General features: G+C 41.7%; 2 protein-coding genes across 4 annotated transcripts; one reads left to right on the plus strand and one right to left on the minus strand.

The window, feature by feature from the left end:
• Window positions 1-1,094: 1,094 nt before the first annotated feature.
• On the minus strand, window positions 1,095-18,933 carry LOC135906232 (coiled-coil domain-containing protein 174). 3 transcript variants are annotated; one of them, XM_065437522.1, is made up of 12 exons: window positions 18,813-18,933; window positions 18,085-18,159; window positions 17,923-18,021; window positions 15,563-15,669; window positions 14,512-14,573; window positions 10,031-10,241; window positions 7,681-7,779; window positions 6,026-6,171; window positions 5,375-5,469; window positions 4,532-4,658; window positions 2,654-2,821; window positions 1,095-1,459 (listed from the first exon to the last, which is right to left on the minus strand). In XM_065437522.1, exons 1-12 carry the CDS (start codon window positions 18,927-18,929, stop codon window positions 1,170-1,172), a joined length of 1,596 nt encoding a protein of 531 aa, XP_065293594.1. In that variant the 5' UTR covers window positions 18,930-18,933; the 3' UTR covers window positions 1,095-1,169. The 3 variants fall into 3 exon arrangements, with proteins under 3 accessions (XP_065293594.1, XP_065293596.1, XP_065293595.1); XM_065437524.2 differs by lacking the exon at window positions 18,813-18,933 and adding an exon at window positions 18,316-18,470; XM_065437523.2 differs by lacking the exon at window positions 18,813-18,933 and adding an exon at window positions 18,321-18,468.
• On the plus strand, window positions 18,881-26,621 carry LOC135906234 (transcription initiation factor TFIID subunit 12-like). Its single transcript, XM_065437527.1, has 7 exons — window positions 18,881-19,021; window positions 19,343-19,569; window positions 20,004-20,222; window positions 23,344-23,421; window positions 25,725-25,839; window positions 26,018-26,106; window positions 26,516-26,621. The coding sequence occupies exons 2-7, from the start codon at window positions 19,396-19,398 to the stop codon at window positions 26,552-26,554; spliced, it is 714 nt and encodes a 237-aa protein (XP_065293599.1). The 5' UTR covers window positions 18,881-19,021; window positions 19,343-19,395; the 3' UTR covers window positions 26,555-26,621.
• The last annotated feature ends 870 nt before the right edge of the window (window positions 26,622-27,491 follow it).

A 27,491-nucleotide genomic window follows, 5' to 3' on the forward strand; every position in this document is an offset into this window, starting at 1 on the left:
AACATGATTCTATTCTAGGAGTGGGGTTGAGAAGACTTGCACCCCAACTTCCACCTAAAGTTCACTAGAAAAATTCTGAACAGTATACTGTCTTTTGCATTTTCCTCTATGTTCCCTAGAACCCAAGTACAGCTGGAAAGCTGTGAGGACTAATATGATCATAGCGCTTGCAGGGCCCTACACATGCACTCTGTGTGTGGAGAAACCAGGCTATTAGCTAGCTTCAAGTGTTTTATTTAGTTGCATGCTAACGTAAAAATATTACGTTATGGGATTTTACATGTCAAAACCACAATCTGATAATGAGGCATACCATAGTGGGGAATACCGGTCTAAATTCGACCACTTAGGGCTCTATAATGAGCCCCAACATGCGAGTGTCGGCTTCCCTAGGAGATGATGAAACTTTGGCTGGCGGAGAACATTGTTTTAAGGTGTGGCTTCATGGCAGTGCGTGCCACACTGCAGTGAAACCACATCTCGTGCCATGAACCCACACCTCGAGGTAAAATTTACATTTAATCCATACGCAGATTTTGCTGTAGAATTAAAACATTTTTTATTCTGGTGTTGTGCAAAAAAAACCTCTCATTGCCAGAATTTTCATTTGTTTGTTCAAACAAGAACACTTAGGAGATGCTTAACAGAGTATATTTGCATGTAAGGTCAGAGAATCTAAAATTGTTTTCACACCATTTGCTGCTTACAGGTAAAAGCTGTAGGTTAGCTAAAAAAAAAAAAAGTGTCTAGTGTGAAAAAGGGCCTTTATGTTTATGTTTCCTCACTGTACATCCTTTGACTTGGAAGGAAAGACATGTCACGTCTTTGAGGCAGCCTGTAAAATGGTTGGTAGTGCAGGGATAAAATTTGTGATTTGTGAACATGAATAAATGCAGCCTCACAAGTTTCTTGGAGTGTTCAGCATTGTGGAAGCTCGGTGATCGGAGTATAGTTCTTTTCTAAATGAGAGATGGTGACACACAGACATGTTTTTGTCAGACAACACACAATGTCAGCATCCGAATTTTTATCGCTTCAGCTTCCAACTTCTGATTTATGAACTCGTAAAAGATATATTGCGGAACTGTGACAGCTAGTGGGAAGCAGTTAATTTATTGTGCCTAGGTTGAGACTACAATGTTTACAGTTAATTTTGAGAAAAAACTTCCTTAGAAGGGACCACCCCATGGTGACTGCTGTTCGCTTGCCCTGCGTGCTTCAGCCAGCCTCTGTGCAATCATGTCTTCAAAGGCAGAACTCTGCAGGTGCCTTGGTTGTGGGGCTTGGTCGGTCTCTTGCAAATTGCTGGTGTCTGTGCTGGCTCCAAACTGTGTCTGCCCCCTTGTGAAGTTGGAGTACTTTGTCCTCTTGGGACCAGTGGTTGAGCGGTACGCAGACGGAGGGGCAAACTCCGTCAGTCTTTCTTGCCTCTGAAGCTCCACCCAATCCTCTTGAGACACTAGAAGTGAAGAATATAAGATGTAGACTAAGAGTATCCAAGCTTATCAAAGGGAAATAGCTGATATGTGGTGCCGTTATCAGCATATTTTCTGTTTGTGAAACCTCTGCACCGCCAGCCTTGGCAGTAATGCCAAACAATAGTTTTTTTATTATAATTATTTCTATTATATTGTTATTAATTTATGTGTACTAGTATTCTCACAAAATAGAATGCATCAACTTAAGACTAACTAATGCACATGCTTTCGCTTCCACCGTCTCCAGCTTGTGTGACATTGGTGCAATTTTCGCTCTTACACTTAGATCGAAGTCAGTATCACCTTTAGTCACCACATTCATAGCGACATGACATGAAACTCTTTAGTAATTGCACATTAGGAGTGTTCTAACTTAATGTTCTACTGTCACGTTTCGTTCCATGGGTATAGTGCGCACACATTGTTGCGTACACAAATTGCACTAAGCCGACTGGACTACAGAACATTTTCTGATAGGAAAATTATTGGACCATGGCCACATTCATCGCTGGCGCAGAAAGCTATTCATGCACTACTGCAGTTCTTGAAGAATACCGGCCTCAATGGCTGATTGCAGTCCAGCTGTGCATCCTACTGAGTGCTCACAAGTGCTTCTTCTCTTTCTTTCTTATCTTTCTAGTCTCCCTTTCCCTTGCCCCCAGTGCAGGGTAGTAAACCACACACTTGTCTGGTTGACCTCCCTTCCTTTTCTCTCCTTGCTTGTTTTTTCTCTCGCCTTTTCTCACCATGAATGATTTTACCTTTGAAATGTGAATGGATGCATCAGAAAAAGCTCGCAAGAACACGTTTCTGATACTAAAGGTAAACAAACACCACCAATACCACTCACTGAAGATCATGCAGAATACGAAATGTTGAGAATCAGCAGAACACCTGTTGGTGTGTTGAAAGCTCAGAAACCACATTATGAAATCTGAGTCATATCCACTAACCAACAGCTGTTCACTTTGTTTATTTAGGTGCTATTTAGAGGCTGTTACTAATAAGAAAAACAATTTACTAACCCAGTAGTGTTGCCAAGATTGCTTCAATGGCATACATTATACTCGCTGATTGGACAGTGACACTTAGTTGCAGTTGACCGAAGAATGTAGAGGACAAAGGCATATGTCACTGCCCTTGCTAGAATTTCATGTAACCTAGTACAAACTCACATTTCTTCTTTCGGAAGTGTGGGTCGTTGACCATGTCTGCCAAGTTCTTGCCTTCATCCCACGGTCGCATTTCAGGAACTTCCAGAGTGTCGGAATTGCCAGTAATTTTCAAACGATCTGAGGCATTGCTGCTAGTGTCAACTGTTTCAGTTTCATCTTCCGATGAATCTGTTGGGTGAGAAATTTATTTGAGTCAGAGTGAGCAAAAAAAAGAAACATTATGTGCAGCTCATGGAACAAATAGTAAACCTCGATAAAAAACCTTCATTACAACGAAATTTTTGATATGATGAAGTATTCGACTTTTATAATTTCTGGTAATTGAACAACATGTATTTTGTCCCTCAATATAACGAAGTGGGTTCATATGCCATTTCAATATAATAGAATTTCACTGGCACCACAAAAGAATACTGAGGCAATATATAGAAATGAGGTGTTGTGTGAGGGGAGAGAACATCGCCGCAAGGGCAAATCGCCCTCTATTTCAGAAGCCTGTGCCATCCACATGTTCCTCGTCCGTGCAAGCTCTTGCCTGCATTCTAACTGTGCCTTGGTAAAGCCAAATCAAAACGCACCATGCGTCTTAACACGCTCGCTTACCTGCAAGGAATTCATAACTCGAAGGATTGCTCAGTGGCGTTCAAATGGACATTATAACTTTTGCATTCACAATTCATAAGAAGTGCTTAGGTGTCCTTGTTTTTTTTTCTTTCAATTTTTTTTTTATCACTGCGTGATGACTTGGAAGATATTACAGCCTCTTCTGCATGAGAAAACTTCGTCAGTGACTGCATAAAAGGTATAATGAAATTTCAATATAGTGAAGTGAAATGCCGATTTTGCAGACTTCATTATATTGAGATTTAAATGTATTTCTATATCACCACTAGAAAAGGAGTATTAACGGTTGCCCAGACACAGTGCAGCATAAGCAAGCTGCATGAAATTGGTAGAGAAGACTCCTTTTATGAAGTCTACAAGATATTATATTTCTATGTAACTGCAACTTCTGATTTCATCAGATGAAAGTCTTGCTGTGATACTGAGCTTTTCTATACAGTGTTAGCAAAGGCACCGGGAATTGTGAATGTGGTGCAACAGTCTGAAGCTCCGCTGCTGCAGACATGTGCAGGGTGCGCCGTTATGAAAGGTGCTGCCTGTGCTTGTCCATGGTAGACCTCACTCACTCACTAACACTTGCTAAGCATTAGCGAGTGATAAATGCTAGCAGTTGCTGAGTATATTACTAAAGGTGAAGCGATTCTCTATAAGTATTTTCAAGCTGCTGTTTCTACTGAAGTCTTAGCTGTTGGGGAACGTCCCATTTGTATTTTACTGTAGAGTACAAAAAACAAGCACAAAGGTTCCAAATGGAAACTAGGAATTCTCTTTTAGACTGGTTCCCACTATGCTTGTGGACTGCTGCATCACATCCACGTGCCTCAGTTTGCCACATCTCAATGCTTCAGTGTGCCACATCTCTTCATCAAATAAAACATTGTAAGCGCTATATTAACATACTTCATCATTTTTGTATTTGCATTGCCATATCGCAGTACATTTCATAATGCAAATGCATATCTATTGATATTGTTGTGCTTAGGGTGCAGAATATAGTGCTCCAGTAGTTTTGGGTACATGTAAGCCACAACACGATAAGTTTTCCAATGTTGATTAGGTTACCTTATATAGGTGTCACATGATGCATACTTGATTGCGATCGAGGCCAATCGGAATTGATCACAATCAAAAGTGCACTGGGTGATACTCGTATTATATGGCAATTATGTGATTACTTTTGGGGCAAATCAAGAGTTCTAGCTGTATAGTTTCCAAGTGCGTTTGTTATTTTCATTTCTGCATGTAAGGCCATACCTTTATCTTCTTCCTCTTGTTTGTTGTCTGGAATGTTCTTTTTCTGACGAATCCTAGCCAGGCGTGCTTCAAGGATGGCCCTCCTTTTCTCCTTCATCCTTTTCGAGATCTCCTTTTGTTTTTCTGTCTGAAAAACAACAAATCATTTGACAGTAAGAAAAAGAGAGACTTGCAGATAATGGGTGTGTTTTCAAAAGAAGATGGCCACATGTAGTTGCACTGCGATCTCGTCACACAGCAACAATGAAAAGTGTATTATGTTTTGGGCTGGCTTTTGCAATGAACTGGACTATGCTACAAAGTTAATAAAATGACTCGGCCTTACACACCATAACAATAACTAAGGCATGTCGTTAATAAAGGAAAACTGACACATCTACCGAATTATGGCAGTTGCTACAAAGGAAACCCATGCGGGTTCCTCAAAAGAAAAGCCTCACAGTTAAAGGACAATTTGTCCTGGTACAGGACCAGGACACATTTTCTTTCAACTGTCTCAGCCTTACATACCATGACAATAACTAAGGTATGTGGTTAATAAAGGAAAATTGACACATCCATCCAATCATGGCAGTTGCTACGATTGGGTGGTTGTCTCATTTTCCCTTTATTAATTACTTCTCTCCACCTTGTGGGTTTCCGCAGAACTATTATGTCCAAGGTATGTGGTCTTCATTTATCTCATATAATGTGTATAAAGGCTAGCAAGTCCATTCAAAATCTGTAGCTGCTGCATTGCACAAAGCTGTTTTCTATGAACACAAGAGAAAAAAGGAGGAATAAGCAAAGTTAAAACACTAAGGAATAGGGGTAGAAAAAGAAAACTGTGTTGCTTAAACTCACTTGCTCTCTGAGCTTGTTCAGCATGTCCAATTGTTTTTCACGCTCCGCAGAATCACCAGAAAGGTCATAGAAGCCAACACCATGCTCTCTGGCCTCTGGATGGAAAAAGGCATAACTGCATGAAAACATTCACTGAACTTGCACACATTTTGCACAGACTATATCAGTAAAGAAACTAGGCCTACTATCTTGAAGCTAATTCTAGCTGCCAGGACACTTGTGGTGTTTTGTGGCACATAACATCTGTGCCTTATTTAGTAATGTGTACTTTTGGGTGACTTAGTGTTGACCCATTAGTGGTTTTCTAGTGCCAGACAAAGAGAACATTGTGAACTGCATTCGTATTCCTGTCCCCAGTCAAGCTTTCTTTTGCATTAGGAATCTACAAATAGATTTTACTAAAACATTCAACCTTTACGTAAATGCCATAAGCATTGAGGAGGCCATTAATTGCCTGCTAATTACAGAGCAACAACAAATTTATTCATCCACCATGCACAAAGGGTGACTGACATTCACAAGTCTTTTAGAGTGTTTAGTATCTGCTCAGGGACTATGATGCACTTCAGGGAAACATTAGGGAATTATACAGCACAAATTCCCAAAACGATGTCACAACCTCCAAGATTCTACAACATGTGGGACACAAACCTTGGAAGCGCACATCGCCATAGTGCAGCGACTCTTTATACGCATTCTCAGCCTCTTGTTCCTGCCACTGCTGCCTTAGCTGCTCGCGTGTGCGCTCATGTGCCAGGAACTGCGCTGTACGTTCAGGAATGTCTGCTTCAACAACACTGAAAAAACACAGAAGCATAATGTTGGTATCCCTCGTCTAACATGGCAAAGACAAATTCATGCAAACAAACAAGAGACAAAACTATCCATTGCGTGAGGAGTAGTTCTACAACAAGTTAACTTTTCTAAAACATAAGAACATCTGCCAAGAAATTGTGACGATATAATGTGACTGCTATAGGTTATGGGTGTGTGAATATAACTAATTTTCAGTACAGATAAGATACCTCCGATTTGAGTTGATATAGTACAGCCCTTTCAGTCACAGCATCTAAGTATGAAAACCCAACCTACTTTTCAATGTAGTGACAAATGATGACAAGGAAAAAAAGTTTTAACATGGTGCTGAACGTAAATGTAACCTTCTGTTAATGAAAAGCAATGTCGTAAGTCACATATTATGAAGACTAATCCAAAACAATTGTATTTTAAGAGGCACACTAGCTCTTGCACATCTGAAGTGAAGTTTGATGTGTTCCATTATTTTACCATAGTTAGTGCTCTTTCTTGCATCATAAGTCACTAAATTCGATTATAACCAGTGCAAGTACTTGTAACGAATATTTCATTTCTTTTCATAGCCTGACATGAAGCAAATATTCATGCTACAGACTCAACTTTGTTTCTGAAACATATGAATTATGTTTTCAGTAAACTATATAAATTTACATGCTTAATAACAATCAGTCAAATTATACAACACTATGAAACATGCACGATGAGTAATTTGCTTCGCAGCCACAATAATCCTTCTCTTAGAAGGTTTATTGGCATTCTATTTTAGGTGCACTGTAGGCCAAAGGCATCTCAGAGAAATTTTTAGTTTCTTGTGTCCTGGTCTCACTGCTGCATTTAATCCTTTGCCAAATCTAATAGACCACCAGTTCTTATGTTCTGTGCATGATATGACCTACCCTAAGTCTAGTTTAGTCTATTAATCTTAAGTAGTACCACCAACTTTCTGTCTCTTGACATCATCTCTATCATCCTTCACTTTACTGCGAAGATAACAAACTTGAAACTTTGTTTCAAGTTCGGTATTCTTTAGGTTCCAGGCCCTCCGCAGGTTAGTACAAGTGAAATGCATAGAATATAGTTTTCTTCTTTTTTTTCAAGGATATTGGCAAATTCTTGTTCATGACTTGGAAGTGGCTAGAAAATGTGTTCCAACCCATCTTTTAACTCTTCTACAGATTTACTATTCTTCATTTGCTTTGTCAACATTGCCACTGCCAAATTCTAACTATGTTTTTAGATAATATTTCAATAGACACCAGCAAAAAAACAGATAAAGACGAGACCTCATCCCTGTCTATATTTTGCTAGTGTTTCTTACAGTATGTTACACTAACACATCCCAGTTAGAATGCAAGACCAATTAAACCAAATGACAAATTCTCATTGATTGTTTAGTGATATGAGCACCAGTATATAACACAATGCCTCCTGGAGTTTTAAAGCCAACACAGCCACCTACCTGTGTGCACTGAACGTTATGGCTCACTTACCCAGCTTTTCCTGTTAGTTCCTTATCACTGTCAATGAGTGCGGGCAGGTCTTTTCGCATACACCTCCGGGATCTCCCGAGAGCATCAGTATAGTCCACCCTAAATGGCAATACAGTACATGTAAATCTGGTGCAACACAAAACTAACTGTTCAATCTCATTTTAGTTTAATCTCGTCATTACAAACATTGATGCAGTAGTGAACTACTAATCACATTCAAGAAAGTAAATCTAAAGTTCTGTTGAGCAAAAGTTTAATGACAGTCTGCCTGCAACACAACTGAAAACCAAAATTGAGCGCAGTATACTTTGTTGTAAATATCTACTTGCCCACAACTCGATGTGATGCGGCCAAGAGATAAAGCGAAATAGTTACAATCACTCGTCAAACCACTACATAAATAATTTTGAAGAATGTGCAAGAAACGAGGGCACTAACTGCTTTTGAAAACAGTTGGTAGTGGCACTTGTCTTGTCTGTCCTCTGCATATGTCTGTCATTTAGCGCCTCTCTTCTAATAGCTATGTTTCACCAAGTAGCCTAGCAGGAGGACTTAAGCAAGGAAAGACGAGGGCACAGTGCCCTCATGGCTGAAAAATTTGTTGGTATGTTCAATTCACTTGCACTGCACAGTTCTAAACTTGTGCAGCACCAGTTCAGAAGTGCAGTCACAACACTAATGTCTTCCAGAAACAAATGCAAAAGTGCTGATGTGGTGCAGGGCCTCTGCTTTTGCATTCGTATATTGCACCTTTCGTTGCTACCGTTGTCCAGCTGGGAATGCCTATTTTTGTCAGATTTGCAGCTGCCATGCCATGAGGAAAACTGACATTGGCTCTTTGCCAGCATTCCAACGGCAAAAATGAGCAGTATAATGGTGCAGTTGCAATACTGCCATGTAAGCTGGAGAGACAGAACAATTTGGATACCTCAATATTGTGAAGAAGTTGTGGGAAACTACTTTGACGTTGACTTTGAGTGCCCTTTCCTTCCTGTCTCAGGACACACTCAAACGCCATGCCAGAGTACTGGCTTTCCTCATAGACATTGGTGCAGTCGGTGCTGATTAACGGCGCTATTTCTGTCAGTAGAACGGTTATATTATTTTGTAGCTTCATCAGCTGCCATGGCACTAGAGAAATTGTCTGCTGCTTTGTTGCTGCATGGCATTGGCACTGACAATCCCAGCGGTGCAGAAAGTTCAGGAACTGGGCCTGAACATTGCCTGCACATTCTGAAATGAACGGCACCGTGCACAAGGTGACACAATATCACCTCCAAAATGAATGGTAAAGTGCAGCCCTGGCTGAACTACTTTAGAAAGTACAGGGGAATTGAATGCACCTTGTCTGTACTTGCTTAGTTTCCTTGTTTTTTGCACGTATTTCAAAATGAATCCATTCAAACTTGCCTGGCTTGTAGTCGTTCCACCACATAATTCTTCTGATAATGCGAACTGACTTAGTCTAGTCATGCTTTGAATTGCAGATCGAATTATAAGGATCTAATCAGCCTATAATGGAGCGCAAGCTTTACGACAATGTATTTTTGTACTTCAGTGTTTATAGCATTTCAGCACTTCTTGCACTTGATTACAGATTTACTTGCACCAACTGCCCTGGCTATGTTTATGCTGAACTACAGTAAAAATATACGCTAAGCACATTTCTTCTGCCAGTGCTGCTCTGAATGACTAAATTGTGCTATAGTCGGATACAACTTTAGAAAAAAGGGGGCGTTTACTCCTCCGAGGCAGATGCACAAGAGCATCCACCAATGGGCGCGCACTCTGGACCGACGTCATGCGCCGGACGGCCGGTGACTTCGCCGCTTCGGTCATCTGGGCGGGGCCTCCCCTTTTTTCTAAAGTTGTATCCGACTATAGTAAGGAATGAAGCACTGAAAGGCAGTCTTATGTCTTCAGTATTTGATCTAAAACCCTTCCCTTTAACCAATGTGGTAAAATTTTAAAACAAGACCTTTCATACACCAGGTTAATGAGCGTAACCATGTTCTCAGACACAATATACACACACTAATAATTCACATAATATAATAAAAAAAGATTAGAATTAAGTCTGAAGTGATAGCAAGGAAAGGTAGGAAGGAAGCTAAAGAAGGCAGCTGTATTGTGAATGCTGCCTTCTGCAAACTGTCAACGTAACAATAAGAAAAGCTGCATAATTTGATTGGAGTAATTATGGCTCAAAGAAAATACTATGTTTAAGCTTAGTGATTAAGCAGATTAAAACAGATTCATTGTGATAAATTAATCAATTACATAGTTGCTTAAAAGCTGGAAACTTGTGAGGGTTGAGACATCTCAATAAACAACAAGCACTGGCACTCGCCATTCTTCTTCTGTTCCTGTAAGGATCTCATCCAGGGCCGCGTGGTCTGCACTTGGCGCATTGTCATCTGCCTCCGACTCATCCTTAGTATTGAGCTCAGCTTCTTCCCTTGTAGGCACAGTGGGCATCTCTTGCCGTTCTCTCTCTTCGACAGCTGCATCCATCGCCTTCCTCTGGAAGTTCACAACGTATAGGCTTGCCTCTTCATCGCCTGGTGGTATGAGGAAACCAAGAAAAAGACAAGGCTGCAAACCCTCCTCAAACCTCTGACAAAAGCTATGCACCTGGGAAACAGAATGTGCCCCACCCTACGAACGCCAAGTCATGGAGTCAAAGAGCAACTCCATGGAAGAAAAAAGGGAAGCAAGTGAAAGGAAATTTCGTGTTAAGTGCAGCTGTTTAGGATGGCAACGCTGCAATGCCAGGTAGCAAAAGCTGTATCACAGTCTCACTCCCTTGACCCCTTCCGCATATCTTGAGGAACATGATTTATATTCTGAAAACATTTCATCCTCCATGCTCTGAAACCAGCAACATCTTATTTAGTTTTCTGTTCATTTCTTATCACTGCAGTGCTGACTGACAAGTACCGTCAATCCAGTAGCATCTGATCCACTGACAAGAGCGAAAAGAATGGTAAATGAAACGTATCTTTGCAAAATATAGCCTATAGTTTAAGAACACCATGAGACAGTCAAAGTGTGATTTGCTGATAAAACATTACATGTAACGTCACTAGTGTATGCATATTCTACATGCACAGCAGCTGTACTTGTTCAGCTCAGAGCTGTCGCTCAAACTACTCAAAGAGCTATCTGCACTTTGTCACCACGAGAACTGTGACCGCCCACAATCAGAGCTCTCACTTTTTTTTTTTTGAAGCAGTAGACACATACTTTACTCCCAAGTACAACAGCATTTTGCAGGTTGTGAAAATAAGAAATGTCATTTTAGAAAATTTTCTCCTGAATACACAATTAGCAGACAACATTGTGTTGCTACCCATAACAAATACACAGAGGCAGTAAAATGACACATTCTTCTCCAAGAGATTAGAATTAAGGCATGACCTTAATGGGTATTATGTATGACTGCAAAGCAAGTCTCAGTAAGATTGTACTAATGAACAAAGCTTGTCCAAGGCATGGAAGCTGAACACTAAAGTGAAAAGTAAGTTGAGCTATATTAATGAACTACTGTTATACAAGAAAAATAGAATATTACCTATCAAGAAAAAGAGGTCAGACAAGGAGACACAATCTCTCTAATGCTATTCACTGCACGCTTAGAAAAAGTATTCAAGCTATTATACTGGGAATGCTGGAGTGAGGATCAATGGCAAATATCTCAACAAGCTTCGGTTTGAAGATTACATTGTTCAGCAACACTGGAGACAAATTGCAACAAATGACACAGAGCCTTAACCGAGAAAGTGTAAGAGTAGGGTTGAAGATTTATATGCAGAAGGCAAAGGTAATGTTCAATAGCCTGGCAAGAAAACAATAATTCATGATCGCCAGTCAGCCTTTAAAGGCTGTGCTGGAGGAGGCTTATCTAGGTTAATTACACACAGGGCATCTTGTCAAGAGAAGGAAATTTATAGAATAAAAATGGATTGGAGTGCATATGGCAGGCATTACCAAATCCTGACTGGGAGCTTACCACTGCAATTGATAAGAAAAGTGTACAATCATTGCATTTTATTGGTGCTAACACATAACTTGGAAGTTAACAAAGAAGCTTGAGAACAAGTTAAGGACCACATAAAGAGTGATGGAACGAAAAATGTTAGGCATAACGTTAAAAGACAGGTAGAGGGTGGCGCGGATCAGAGAGCAAACGGAGATAGCCAATATTCTGGTTGACATTAAAAGAAATAAATGGAGCTGTGCCGGCCATGTAATGCGTCGGGCAGATAACCAGTGGACCATGAGAGTTACAGAATGGGGCCAAAGGAAAGGAAGCACAGTCTAGGGCGAGAGAAAACTAGGAGGGGTGGTGATGACATTAGGAACTTTGTAGCTGTAAGTTGGAAACAGCTAGAGCAAGACAGGAGTAATTGGAGATTGCTGGGAGATACCTTCGTCCTGCAGTGGACCTAAATATAAGCTGACGATGATGATTATACAATACCAAAAAAGCCATTCCTACTTCGGAGAAGGCTTGACGAGCCAGAAAGAAAGCTGAAATAACAGACAGTTGGCGACACTGGCCTTGAAGTCACCGTACAAGCCAGCTGCAACATCATGAATTTTGACAGCATCTGCTCGAGTCCAGTAAATTTTTTATCTCTTTTCAAGATGGATGACATCAGGTGCTAAAGAAGCTGAAGACTCAATTGAGGAAACTTTGAGAACTTTTACTGTGGCACAATGGCTAAGATACGAAATAATATTTAAAATCCCTGATATTGAACCAGCATGCCAGTGCTGTAGTTTTGGAAAGAAGTTAAAGGAACTGAACTTTGTCCTCCATTTTATTTCCTAGTAATCGGCCTCTTACGACAAATTATGTAAAAAAAAAATGGAGGACGCTTAAGCTTTGTTTTTAAGAGTGGAACACGATAGCATTCAAAGATCCCTGACTGCTTCTCGCGCTTCTAGCAACTGCAGCTTATGTAACCGCAATGTTTACTGGGAAACGCTTGTAGCAAATACTATGCACGAAGGCGGGCTTTCTGGTCAAATGCGGCCTCTTGCATGGGCCGCGATGTGGCGTAGGCGAGCACCATCCGGAAGTGTTTCAATGAAGCGGGCATGCCGCTCCGTGTACTCTGAGATATTTACGCGCCAGCATGCACAAATGGTGGATGCCCTCTTCGGTCTATGCACTGTAGAAACGCTGGAAAAGGGGTTTGTTGGAGTTTTCGCATTAGAGAATTATGCTTTTTCGCATATATTCAAATTACAATCCGAGAGCTATTATGTCTGTAGGTTGTGTGTAAGTTGTAGTTTACGATTTTTCTACGTACTGTATTTCGCTTCAGAAATTAAAGTACTTCAGTGAATGCCTTGTGTCACGTGAATGGCCTGGGTATGTGTAGTTCGAAAATTATTTGTGTCGTAACAATGTCCGACGTCGGATGCTGGACGCCGACGCTGGATTTTATGTGACACAGCCTCCTTAACACTCTCGCATTAAAACATTTTGACAGAACAATTTATCACTGTAAGCTGATTTATTGTTTTTAAACACACAATGTGACATCAAAGACAAAGCTCAGTAATGGGGAGTCGAAAGCTGTAACTGTGAAGACTCTGCCTCCTCAGACAGTGTACATAATGCCGCAGAGGATGTCAAAGAGCTGCCACAAGTCACATTTATGTCATTTTGTCCTGGCTGGCTCATGCACATAAAAGAGAGCACTTCTGAGCATTGTGCTGGCCGTGAAGTACAGGGCCATTTGACTTGTGGTTTGAGTCGCTTATTATTTCATACAATATGAGGAAGACATTAAAAGTCCCCAGAATTTATTTTTTCACTCAGAAAACGATGCAAGCACAAGCAGCTGATATTTTCGTCTTCCACAAAACTCACTACACCAGCACTATAACAATGTTTTACGTGTCTTGATCTACTTCTTTCTCAGTTGCAGACATGCAACTGAGAAATTGTAGAGCGTCACTTTATAAGCACAACAGTTCCTTGAAGGCAAGACTGCACTGTCCATGCCAGCATCCCTCATGACATGTCTGCAATGAATTAAGGTTCTTACAATTAATGAAAATTCTGGAATGAGACATCGACACAGGTGTTCACATGAGGCTTAAGTAAGGAACATACCATTTCAAGCAAAATCAAGGCATTAGTGATTTGCTGTTGCTCATCCCATTTAACCACAGTGCACACATGTGTGCACTATGCCATAGCACCATGCCATAGTGCACATGCTATAGTGCTTCAGCCATAGTGCACAAATGCTAAGGGGAAAATCATGGGCATTAGGCTGCATGTAAAATGGGGCTTTTGCTTGACCAGCGTGGTTTGCTTTCATTTCATTAAGCAGAATGTTGTTACAGACGGCCACTTTTCTGATGGCACTGCTGTGTTTGATGGGATGTTGGATGTGCCATGTTCTGCCAGCAATGGCAAAGGGCAAGTTTTTCCTTCCTTGCGATTCCCGAAGTAAACAATTAACTTGTACATGTGTTTTGGGCTGATTAATTTATTTAAATAAAGAAAAATGTGACATACGTGACTCAAATAAATGCAACATCTAATTGCTCTGTAATACAGAGGACTCATTAGAAAATGCAGAAAGAATTGTCATACCACCTTGACTTTGTTTGAATGAAATCTGTAGTACATAGGAAAAAAAAAATTGTGTTTCACACATTTGACACGAAGCAGTAAGTTTCCTTTATGTACCATAATTAGCTCTCTCAGAATGTGCACTGACCATGCGAGTAAGCAAAAATAGAGGAGTACATCTGCATACGAAAGAGAACACAATATTGTTGCAATGTCAAAAACACACATACCTGGAATCACTTTGCCAGAGCTAAGCTTCTCATAAAGCTTGGCTTTGCGTTGTAGTGCAGCCCTGAAAAACGAAGTGGCAACAAAATAATGTGTAAGATCCAGGATAGCAGGGAGTTCTATTTTTGATTCTCTTAGGAGGCAAGAAAAAAAGAGAAATAAAAGCAATGATATAAACACACGTGCCAAAGTGTGCATACAATGCATCAACTTTCACCAGCACAGCTGAAGGGTGGTGCATAAGTGCAAACTCTGGCATGAGTTTCATGTTACTGTTAGAAAGTGTTACTTTCTTACATAGGTAGTGCAATAATGTAATCTAGTACTAAACAAAACTTTGTACATTACAGCATGGTGTCAAGGTCAAATCATGTCAACAGTCTGTCTTGAAGAAATAAATGGCATGCTAATTAAAGGGTAGATTGATAATTATTAGGATGTCGGCTATATATCAAGATGACCTGCTAGAAGAGGTGCCTCATGCATAGTTTTGAAGTATGTCACAATCGCACAATGACACCTACACTTCCAAATGGCCTGAGAAGGTTGTTATGATGTCAGCGTAGGAGTTCTGTCGGTTTTACGAGAGGATTGTGGAACTTTAGCATTGAACATTAACGGCTAAACTCGTGGTACATTGCACATTTCACCATTCTGAATGTGCTGGTTCTGCTGAAGAAGTACATCCATTCAGAGCACACTGTTTCATCCAATAAGCCATATGAGATAGACACTGCTAATTGCTAAAGATTTAGCACAGGCAAGTCCAGAATGATGCACCTGGAGGCAAACACCTGTGCAGGGGAGAAGTTTGTAAATGGCTGTGGACATGCAGCTGCCTACTTACTACTGATCATATGTGCTGCGAGGTGAATGACCCATCTTAGCCTCCTAATGTTACAGAAATAAGGCCATCCTGATCTAGGGAAAAGCCAGTAAATGGTAGCACTCCGCCTGATACTGCACTGCTAGGGCACTGGAAGCAGTGTGACTGGAGCTCTAGACTGTTGTCCGAGTACATTCTAAGAGTGTGCTGAAGTGAACAGTGCTCACCTTGATCTCTTCAGATCCAGATCTTCGTCAGGAATATCTTCAGCCTCGGGTGTCTTTTTTGGCGGTTCCTTTTTAGTAGCACCGCCTGAGTCACTCCCAAGAATGAGCTAGATAAATGAACTCTAATGAGGATTCTCACAGTGAACCGAATGGTTCAGTGCACACTGCTCGGTACGAAAATAAATGCTAAAGCACGCATTTGCCAAGGTACAGTGGCATAGCCAGAGGCTTGGGGGGGTGTGTGTCGAAACCTCCCCTCAAAATTTTCTGACCAACTCACCACCTCCCAAAACAGAAAGTTTCAGGAGCCGGGCTCCGAAAGAGCAACATGGATGAAAGGGAAAGCTTGAATGTGAAAGTAAGGTGAGGGCTAGTGACAGTCCAAAGGGGGGTGCAGGGGGTTGTTACGGGGGCGATCCCCTCTCACAGGCACAGAACACTGTGGCCCCACTCATGGCACGCTTCTACCTCATCCTGAATCGTGTTAACCATAACTTCTGAGGGGGGACCCATGCTAAAAATTCTATACACGAATAAAGACGGGATGAGCTTGTGCATAAAACTTGGAGACACTGCTGCTCCCCACCAGGCCTTGTCATCGAAGAGCTTCTCATTTCTGGTACTTAACTGAATTATTGACCACGCTGTGCGGAAGAAAAGCATTTTGAAAATATCAAAATATTGCGACTTGCTTGTTTAGTAAACACACAATAGCCCCCCCCCGCCCCCCCTGCCTTTTCGTTTTCTTTCTCATGTCTCGGACTTTCATTATGTTAATAAATGGGAGAAGAGCTTGCTGTTAGTCTAGTTTGTACATACTGTTAAGAATGAAAACTTAGCAAAAAATGGGACAAGAATGAAAGACCTACAGAATGTTGATTTGCGCATAGCAAAATATATCAAGGATGAGGGTGCTGGGCCAGGGAAGCTATGAAACTGCCAAAATAGACAGGTGGGAGGGCACGTAGGTGAATAGCGTTGAAGTCCATGCAGAAACAGAAATACAGGAATGTTAGGCGAATGTTGTGCAGTGAATGTTTAAGAGTGGGACAGTGACTAACAGAAAATAATTTTACGAGCAGTAGGGTGATGGATACGAGGAGGGAGATGGGGGGAGGGCACTAAAGGTGTCAAGAGCGTAGTTGGGGGATAATTATGGACACAGAGAAAGTGTGTCACCACTTCCCAATCACTCAACACCAGATGGCCATAGCCAGTTGCTTAGCCGAGGCTCACCAACACCGTCATAACATGTGCTGCTTGCTGCGGAGAGCCCATCCCAACTCAGCAATTTTCAGAATAGACACGTGTCAGGAGACACAACACTTTCAAATCTCTTGGAGCTACTGGCCTTTATGTTACTGCGAACTACGGATGCCCTAATTTTCACAAAGGCTTCTAAACAGGAAGCAGCCCTGCTTCAAACTGTCTGCCTCATCAATTCCCGAGTATGATAAAATAACAATATGTGTCGCATGATGACTACAACACCATGATTGCAAGTTACCTCCAAGCATCTCTTCAAACAAGTCGGACGGCAGGTCACCGAATGTGAGTGAAACTTGCACCATATGATACTATCGAAGTTCTAGCGCAAAGCTTTGATCCTGTACTTTAAAATCTAGCATAATATAGCATGCCCGCAATGCTGAAAGCGTGATTGAGTGATAGGCGACTTGCAAAATAACGCCCGCCCTCTTTCGTATGAAACTGTGGTCGTACCACTCACTAAGAGACCTGGCTGGAAAACAACAGTTATCTCCACTGTTACCTGGGCTGCAAGCAAGAAGACACACGGGAGTGTGCTGTCCTGTGTTTGCGCTGTTCTTTTTTCCGAGTCATATACCAGCTAGGCCATCGAAAGACATTATATAAGTTCATCAATTCATAAATGAAATTTTAGTTTTTAATATCATCACATTTAAAAATAGCATAAGGATGATAGCATAATTTGATGCGAGGTGGCTACAACCTTAGCAATGAAAAACTTAAGCAAAGCACAAATGAAAAAAGTAAGCAAAGTGTTGTTGTGGCAAAGCAAAAACATGCATTTTCGTTGTTAAAGTGCTAGGAGTTTGTCTTTGCGTGGTGCACACACACACACAGTGTGTGTGTGTTTGTGTGTCTTTGCGTGGTGTGTGTGTGAGAGAGAGAGAGAGTGTGCGTGTCTTTGCGTGGTGCACACACACACACACACACACACACACACACACACACACACACACACACACACACACACGCACACGTGAGAGAGAGAGAGAGAGAGAGAGCGATGAAGGAAGGGGGGCAGTTGTCAGCGGAGACTCCCTCACCCCCCTCCCGAAATAAATTTCTGGCTACGAAACTGCCAAGGTACTTACCTTCTGTTTCACATAACCGTCTTCAGGGTGAAACTGCTTCAGCTTTTGCACCTTTAGCGCTTCCCTTTTCCGGAGTAATTCTGCTTTAAGGTCAATGAGCTGGAATGTTAGAAGAAAGCGTAAGCCGCAGATCGTCTAGGAGCCCTCAAATAAATTGCTTACCGATGACACACTTGCTCCGAGGGACACCTTTCCGAACGTGCCTTTTTTGCCAGATCCTTCCATGTCAAAAAGCGTCTGTAACAGTAAGCCAGTAAGCAACTAGGACGCTCTACTATGAGTTCACACAATTCCTGACTGTATCACGTTTCGCACAATCTCCATGTACCAAACACAGGTAACGCCACACATGGTTAGAGGCAACAGAAACCGTACGACGACAAGAAACCACACCGGACGTAAACAACCACTTCACGGCATAGCTTGAGTGCTTGGCTTGACCATGACTTGGCCCATAAGGCGGCTTGAACAAATGTTGTGGAGTTGTGGCCTCCGGTCGCCTGGTTGTGGTATGCATAGAGTTCTTCACTATATAATGAGACATTCTATGGTGGCATGGGTTGTGGCCAGTAGAGGCAATGGTAGAGCATATACAGTATAACATACAGCAACTGTAGTGGCCAGCACATCCAGCACGACCTACTGGTAGCCAGCATCAAGTGACCTCAGCAGCCTCAGCAGCCGCTTCTGAAATCTCAGAGGCCATAATGGTCGCAGTTGACATAGAGGTCGGGACAATCGACTGCTCTATCGAAGCGCGAAAGTCTCGCCGCAAAAGAGGAAATTATTCATGTTATGTAAGTCCTATAAAATTAGTCTGTAGCAGCTTCACTCGGAATGCTGGAGTGCGTCATCGCACAAGTACGATACCAAATAAAGATTATTATTACGGCGATAGAAACATTGCCAGACGTGGCGGAACTGGCTGAACTCTGGGAGGCAGGGTTGCAACCAGTTGCAGCTGTTTTCACTCGCTGGGTCGGAGAGTGTTTTCGAGGCCAGCACATTCGTGTTGCTGTCGAGGAACTCGCGCTGCAGTTGTGTGCGATTTCTTCACAAGTGGAATGGTATGTCGTGAGTGACTTCTTTGGGAATAAAGGTAAGAAGACGAGGAATGCTTTACGAATGCGGTTATTATACAACGTCCACTTGTCGGTCACCAATTAGGAACATGAGCGCCAAGTGATGTTGCATGCGCATCCTTACTGTGCGGTGGCGAATGAATAACCGACATTTTTGGGAGGATCTTCATCCTCTTTAGCCCGAGGCTTGAGAAGAGCATGCACGGAACGTCAAAACTGTTGGCAGTTATAGCAGTTGTAATGGTATTCTGAAAATGGCGCGTAAATAGGACGGCCACCTTGGCGTACGCGAATGTTGATAGTGGCGGGGACAAAATTAGTGCGTTTTGTTGTTGCAGAATGACACGCTAGGTATACGACCAAGGTGCGCAGTTTCACAGCAGCAGGAGAGATGGCCACTATTCCTACAAGCGTCGTCACCTCAACGAGCATTTACACCACCACGGTACCGCTATGTCAAGGCACGACGATGCCGCTCTGTCAAGGCACGGTTGAAAACCACCAACTGTGTGCGACTTCGACGGTCACTTTACCGATACAAGTGACTATACCTCCTGTGGTAGCCGTAAGTATTGAGTGACTCCTAGTTTTTCCCTCTGACATGGTCGCCTGCAGCTCTGTCATCAAATGTGATGCGACGTTTTGTCCTATTCTGTGCGCGTAAAGTTATATTAACAGAAAGCTTGCGCTTGTCGGTATCGTGTTACTGTCGGCGTATTTTACATGTAAAACTAAAAAAAAAATATGTGCAAGAACTTGCCCGCGGTGTTAGGTATGTAAAATAAATTGCCGTTTGAAGAGGTAAGAAGCTGTAGTGACCTGAATTGAATTGAATTGGTAGTGACCTCTATGCCTAAATGCTTGGCTGTTTGCCTATGCTCAACAGTTAAATCCAATTGTTGAGCTCTGGAAGCAGTGGATTTGATAGTCTGGTGTTTGTTTGGGGAGGGGGCAGTAGCAGAATCGTAATCTTTACTCTGTTGTTCTCGTTACGTTCAGCACACTGTTGTTCAGCCAACGCCAGCTCTATCCGGCACAATTACGGTGCCTGCAGTGACACCCACAGTGACGCCCATAACATCTTCTTCAAATGTGGGAGCCGCTGGTAATGTTGGAGGTGCCGCAGCATGTGCACCAGCCCTGACTACAACCCTAGTCAAGTCTGTCGTGCCTACAAGCCTCCCAGAAAGGCATGTGAACACAGGTGATGGTGTTCAGGTTAGTCTGCCTGTGGTCCTGATGCCATATTTTATCTACTGGCTGTTGTGATATCATTCATAAGGTAATTTGTAAGTCTATTTAAGCTGTCCATTTGTGATGTTAGGCATGGTAGTTTTATGTAGATGGAAGGCAACACATTGTCAAGTCCAAATACGCAGGCCTAGTCTCAGTAAACTTTTTTGCCAATTCAGTATTAGCTCAACTTTTCATTGCTCCAGTTGCACTTTTCTGTTTCCTGGCCTGAAAGGTCGCTCACTCATGGTTTGGGCATTTTTCTAATTCAGCAAAATGGACAGTTAAATTACTTGTTCACATTAATCATACCTGGAAAACAGCACAACAAAAACGTAATGCTGTTTTCCAGTTAACAGTGTGTTTCCTTATGTGTGATGTGTTTCTTGCATAGACAGCTTGTATGATTTTGATTGTGAGTATTCGGTACATAATATGTTGAACTTTGCACAAAAGATTTCCTTGAAAGCACCTTCAGAAGTTGCAATGTGCGTATAAAAGTAAACAAAGCATGCCATGCTAAAGTTTACAGAACAGTAGCATCTAAATAAGTTGTGTGTGTTTGTGTGTGTGTGTGTTTGTGTATATATATATATATAAACACACACACACGGTGTCCCAGCTAACATTAGCCAGAGTTTAAAAATATGCAAATGCCATGTAGCTGGACAGAGCAAAGGTAATGTTGTTTGCTGTTGTTATGATTAGATGAAAAGTGTAACTAAAAAATTGTAGAACAACATGAAAAACTTCCGATACAGCTTCCTGTTCCTCAATACATGCTACATAAAAGTATTTTCCCGAGCGTGAAAGAAGCCCACAAATACACTCAAAGTTCCTCGAGCAGGCAGATGCACGGCAATTTTGCGTGCATTTGCGGGCTTCTTTCACGCTCAGGGAAACACTTTTATGTAGCACGTATTGAGCAATGGAAAGCCGTATGAGGAGTTTTTCATGTTGCTCTATGATTTTCTCAATGATGCATGTAATCATAATATTTGATAAGTTGATTAATTAAGACAAATATATAATTAGGCAGAATAAAAAAAATAGTTTGAGTTTTCCAAGTGATGGCAAACATACCTTTGTTCTGTCCAGCTATGTGGTATTTACATATTTTTTAACTCTGACTAAAGTTGGCTGGGACACCTTGTATAGTGCATATGTTTATTAGCAACTTCCGAAATACAAGGGTTGATCCAGAAAATAAGGTTTCCAAAGAGCTCCAGCCACATGAGAAGGTGAGCGGTGAAATCCGACAACACTGTTGCGTGCGGCTGTACCCCCACTCTCTATTCCCCCCGGCTGCGCTTCACTGCTTTGCTCATTTTTGGCTCAGCAGCTGTTCGATCTGAAGGTTCCCATTGTTGATCCCACCAAGTGCGCGATTCATTCCGTAATTCGATCTTTACACGCCAAAGGAACTCCACCCATGGATATTCATCGTCAGTTGACAGAGGTGTATGGCAACAAGTGTATGTCCGTTCAACACATCCAAAAGTGGTGCAGGGAGTTTAGTGCCGGTCGGAAAGAAGTCCACGATGAAGAACGGAGTGGAAAACAGTTCGTTTTGGAGGTGGTTATCGAGATGGTCCAACGCGAAGTTCTTCAAAACAGGAGGATCACTGTGCGTGAACTTGTTGCTCAGATTCCTACGAGTTCTTACAGTACAATATGAAGATCTTTGACTGAAAAATTGGGGTATCACAAGTGTTGTGCACGTACCGCGGCTATTGGCATCAGACCACAAGGAGAAACGCCTTGACTGGGCTCGCCAGTTTCTTCAAAAGTGTCAAGAAGATAAGGAAGGATTGTTGGACTCCATTGCTACGGGCGATGAAATGTGGCTGTTTCATATCACTCCCGAAACGAAACAAATATCCAAACAGTGTCATCACCCAGAGTCACCAGTCGCAAAGAAGTTCAAACAAACTCCTTCTGCTGGCAAAGTCATGGCCAGTGTTATTTTGGATCGTAAGGGGATACTGCTGATAGATTTCATGGAATGTGGGACAACAATCAACTCGGACACTTATTTTGAAACATTAAGAAAACTCAGGCGAGCTATCCAGAACCGCCAGTGAGTACAATTGGCAGCCGGTTTAACTGCTTCATGACAGTGCCTGACCTCATGTCTCCCGTCAAACCTAGGAACTTTTGACAAACTTTGGGTGGACTGTCATGCCCCACTCACTACACCGTCCAGACCTCGCACCTGGTGATTATCACTTGTTCCCCAAGTTAAAGGAGCATTTGAGTGGCCAACGCTTCTGGAGCGACAATGAAGTCAAAGAAGAGTTGAAACGCTTCCTCAACGGCTTGGTGGTGGAGTTCTATGACATTGGAATACAGAAATTGGAGCACCGTCTACAATATTGCCTAGAAAAAAGATGGCAATTATGTTGAGAACTAAAGCGAAGTTTCATCTTTTCAATGATGTAAATTTCTATGAGAATAAACAATGTTTTCTATTTCTAGAATTGATGGGAACGTTACTTCTGAATCAACACTCGTAGAAGTCATGAGAAAGGGGTTCTCAGGGTGACAACAGTTTTGAGATATTAATTCCCGAACTTTGCAAAGAATTAATTGGTGGTCCGATTATTTTTGTGCTTCAAAGCTTAAAAAGGCATTTTGTTAAAGTTTAATGGCAGTGCATTTTTATTGCTAGTTTGGTGATGCATATATTGAAAATGGCGTCATCCATAGAATATAATACACCGTATAACCATATCCTTTTCGCCATTTCATCCCTCCTCTAAGCTCCTTGTTACCAATTTTCTGTGTCATTCATTAGTGTCAAAGCAGTAACCTGAACAGGACTGGCCACTGCTGTGAACAGTTTTATCAGTTAGTTACCTTGCAAAAGAGGGAGAAAACGGAGTGCATGCAATAAGGCAGAGTTGCGACAGATTGAGGCCTCCTCAGAACATATAGGGACCTCATATAATGGTGCTGTCTGCCATCAAAAGCTGCAGTCGTAGTGTGCTGATTAGTTTGAGCTTTCCTCTGGCTTAATTTCTGAAATTGATTCCGAATTTATGGCATGCTCCATTTCCCAGCATGATTCGCCTGCAAGGCTGTAATAGTGAATTACTTTTTTTAGGTTCTGAATAAGCAGCGGCTTCAAGACCTGGTCAAAGAAGTGGACCCGAATGAGCAACTGGATGACGATGTTGAAGAAGTAAGTGACCTGCCTGTGTACTTTACCTTTGCAACCCTGCATTAGAGGAGCAAGCAGAGACAGCTAGCAAAAAGGCAGTGTCATGTGATTTAAAGTGCATATGATCACCTGGCATGTGAGTACGCCAGGTGATCATAAATGTACAGAAGTCGTAAATATAAATCTTTGGGGTTATATTGAACCTAAATTCTATGCAGTGCTAAACTAGTGCAAACATGTGAAAGCTGAATATGAAAACCCTGCCCTAAACTTCTCGGGCTGTTGTAGTTATAAATTATCAGTGTCCTTTAGCCCGTGCCTGGTGTGGAATGTTGTGTTGTGGAGGTTTTATAATGAGTCATTTCCTTTTTCGTTTTTCTACTTATCATTGCCTGTTGGCTTTCATGTGCTTCTAAGCAACAAAAGCCTTCGTCCCCTTTATTCTTCTAGAGTCATACAATTGTGTTTCGTATGTTGCCTTGCATTTTGTTGTTCAGCAAAGAAAACTGAACTATTACTTTAGGGTTCTCAAAGTGGTGGCCTACATGTATGCTGACCTTCTGGGGCTTTCTTCTCTCTTCTTTGGAGTCACTAAGTTCAACTATTCTTTACTATAAAGGGCAGATTAAGTTGAGCTATAATATTGACTTACGCTTAGAACAACAATGAGCTAGTTGGTGGAAATTCATTATTGAAAAAAGTTCTTTGTGCAGACATGGACACAGGACGAGAGAAACATACATGACATTTGTGTTGTCAGTTTCCTTGTGCCCATGACTGCACGCTTAACTTTTTCTAAAAAGTGAATTACGCTTTTGGAACAGCGCATCATCTCTGTAAGGTGAGCCTTAATAAGCCAGAAAATGAAACACTTGTGACAGAAGCCGCCTTGCAGATCCTGCATCAGCTCACTGTGATGTCCCTGACATTGACAGTGTCTGCTTGATCTGAGTATTTTTTTTATCGGTAAAGATGAACTACAATCTAATCTAAAAGATGCAACGACTGAACTTTCTTTGAAAACATTTACTGCTCTACTACGGCACAATTAGAAGGGAATGCTTCGAAATTCATGACATTACACTGATCGGTGTGGTAGTTTTGGCATGAAATGCAAGAAAAATGGCACTTTGACCTTAACTTTCTCTGGTCATTGAACCTACTATTACTGCGAAATTAATGAAAATAGTTTTCAAAAAATGCCATGTCCGTGCAAACTGGTGTAGTGTTATTTCTTCAGTATTCTTTTCGACCACCTGTTACACTGCTGGGGGCACAGCAGCTTAAGAGCAGCTGCTGCATTTCCAATGTGTGGGATTGGTGTCCACAGTCTAGCTGTGATAAGCAGAACTTGCGTGCACAGTGCAGTACAGTAAAACCTCACTAATTCGGATTTCACAGGACTGAAACAAAGGAGTACAATTAACTGAACGTTGAATTTTTTAAGGAATCAAGAAAACAATAAAAAAATGTTTGCTACACCAACCTGTGTTTATTTACTGAGTAAATTTTCAACCCATGCTTCTATTTTGCACAAAATCGATGCAGAAGTGGCAATTCTTGTTATCTCATGACTAATGAGGGCTCGCAGTGGCGAGGGTCTTGTGACTTGCTTTGCAGTGCAGCCTGTTTTGACGGGGCATTCATGCGAGTAGACGTGCTTTTCACTACCATGTGCACATCCCAATTAATTTTTTTTTGCCTCTGTGCTGGTCGGCAACAGAGCGTCCATCCATTGTGATGTATCCTTCCACTACAACATCTGTCATAGCCTCAGTGTTGCTTGTGGACGTTGAATCACATGAATGAATCAATCAATACGAATAGCGACGACTATTGTTGAAATTTCAAATAATATGCACACCTCTAATACTAATAATAGAGAGGAAGCCACAGTGTGGCCCTGAAGGGCACCATATAGGAAGGACCAGGAATTAACTTCAACCTTCTTGTGGTCCTTTAGCATCCACTGAAACCCAACATCCACTGAAACACAAGTAAATGGACGTTTTTGTGTTCCGCACCAATCAGAATAAACAGCAAAGAGTCAAACCTGTGATCTCATGCCTAGCACCAAAACACCCTGTTCACTGAGCTGCGATGGCAGGTCTCCTTTCTTTGTTTTGACTTTTGCCAAAGTTAACGTGTGTGTGTTTGAGTTATGGAGCCAGGACTCTACTATTGAAAAGCAAATCATGTTGATTTGCTTGTAATTATGCTTGAAAAGCAGTCATGTAGATTGTCTGATAGAAAGTAATATAGTGCTTGTGTGTATATGTACATGTTTCCTAATGTGCCACTCTCATGTGTGGTTCATCTTGCAGCTCCTCTTGCAAATTGCGGATGAATTTATCGAAAATGTGGTGACATCATCCTGTCGTATCGCTAAGCATCGCAAATCTAGCGTCCTGGAAACCAAAGATGTTCAGCTGAGCCTTGGTGAGTTTGTAATGAAGCTCTCTTTGCGTAAACTAATTAGTAGTTACACCACCAAAATCATATCTGAAATGTATTAATGTATTAACAAAATGTTTGTCATGAGATAATGTAAAGAATTAATTTTAGTTATGGTTCAAGTAAATTTGGTGCAAGTAATGAAGGTGCCTCAAATTTTCAGAGAAAAACTGGAACATGTGGATACCTGGCTTTGGTGCTGAAGAGGTGCAACCGTACAAAAAGGCAAGCAGCACGGAAGCACACAAGCAGGTAGGTGATCATATAATGACATGAAGAACTGGCTTCCTTATTGTCCACTTGTTTTCTTTGCATAATGGATTTACACATTTACAGAAAGTGGAAAGGGAATTATGAAAGCTAAGTAACATGTTAGTGTCTGGGTCTGCGCAGTGTCTTGCAAAAGGCCCCCAAAGGAAAAGTGCTTTACTGTTTGTGTTATCTGGGGGTCATGTTTTTGGAGTGCGTACAAAGCTGTATATTTATTTTTAATGGTGGTTTGTGGTCAAATAAGCATAAAATCAAAAATATAGCAAATGATTTATGGGACACTTCTTTGCATGAATAGGTCATCTTTTGTGTCAGCGTCTTACAATAGGGCTGTGTAACATATATATGGGCTCTACTGTTAAACCTCTTACCTTATACATTTTTTTTTCAGCGCATGGCCCTCATCAGAAAGACCCTCAAGAAATACTAACGTCCATTCTTGCGACATCTATTACTGTTTTTTGGATATGTTTGTGAATAAAAGAATGTTCACTGTGTTTCGAGTATTGCTGCATTAGTGTCCACCTTTCACATTTACCTTTAAAGCACCTACAAAATAGGCTGTTTTAGTACCACATAAGCCCTGGAAGAAACCAGTCAATATACGTTCTAAAGCATCACAAAACTGTTTATGCACATGGAAAATGCAAGGAATATTTGTAGGCGCCACAAGCAAAATTCCAATAAATATTGATAATGGCTGTCAAATACTGTTTGCTTTAAAATGCGCTGGAATTTCAGTTCAGGTGCTTCAGCATGCAACTTTTCCTTGATCTCAGCAGGAGCAAGAATATATTGTTCATGATCTTAAATAAAACATTTAATGGATGAAGCAAGGGCAAGTGCACGACACATCCGGGAAGAGAGCGTCATGATGCCATGGAGTTTCCTACACATGATACGCAGTGACTCGCATACTGACATGAGAGGAACCGTGGCTTCTGAGGTCACACCGGAATGTGCATCGGAAGAATTGAGCTGGCACCGCCGATGCTTGCAAAGCGTGCACTTCTCTACCTTGCGTGCCTTCTCTGCCTTGTGCTTGCCGGTAGCAAGCACAACTAGAGGCCTGCCATCTCCTCTTGTGTGCTTGGCCAGAGATGTGTGCACTTTAACCTTTATGCGCACCTTCTCTGCCAAATTCCCTTTCATGGAATCCTGCCACATACTCCCCTAGGAAAAGTTCCAATAGAAATATTTTGTTTCTATAGGCTTCGTCTTATTGAATTATGAAACGATAAACCTAATGCACCAATAAAGCTGGTACACTAGCAGACTTTATGTGGCAATGAAAGGAAACACACATGCGAGCGGGTTTCTGAAAGTAGTCCTGCATTTTCATCTACGTTAGTTTAAGCTGGGCAAGC

The sequence above is a fragment of the Dermacentor albipictus genome, chromosome 5 (assembly GCF_038994185.2).
Source record: "Dermacentor albipictus isolate Rhodes 1998 colony chromosome 5, USDA_Dalb.pri_finalv2, whole genome shotgun sequence".
Lineage (NCBI taxonomy): Eukaryota > Metazoa > Arthropoda > Arachnida > Ixodida > Ixodidae > Dermacentor > Dermacentor albipictus.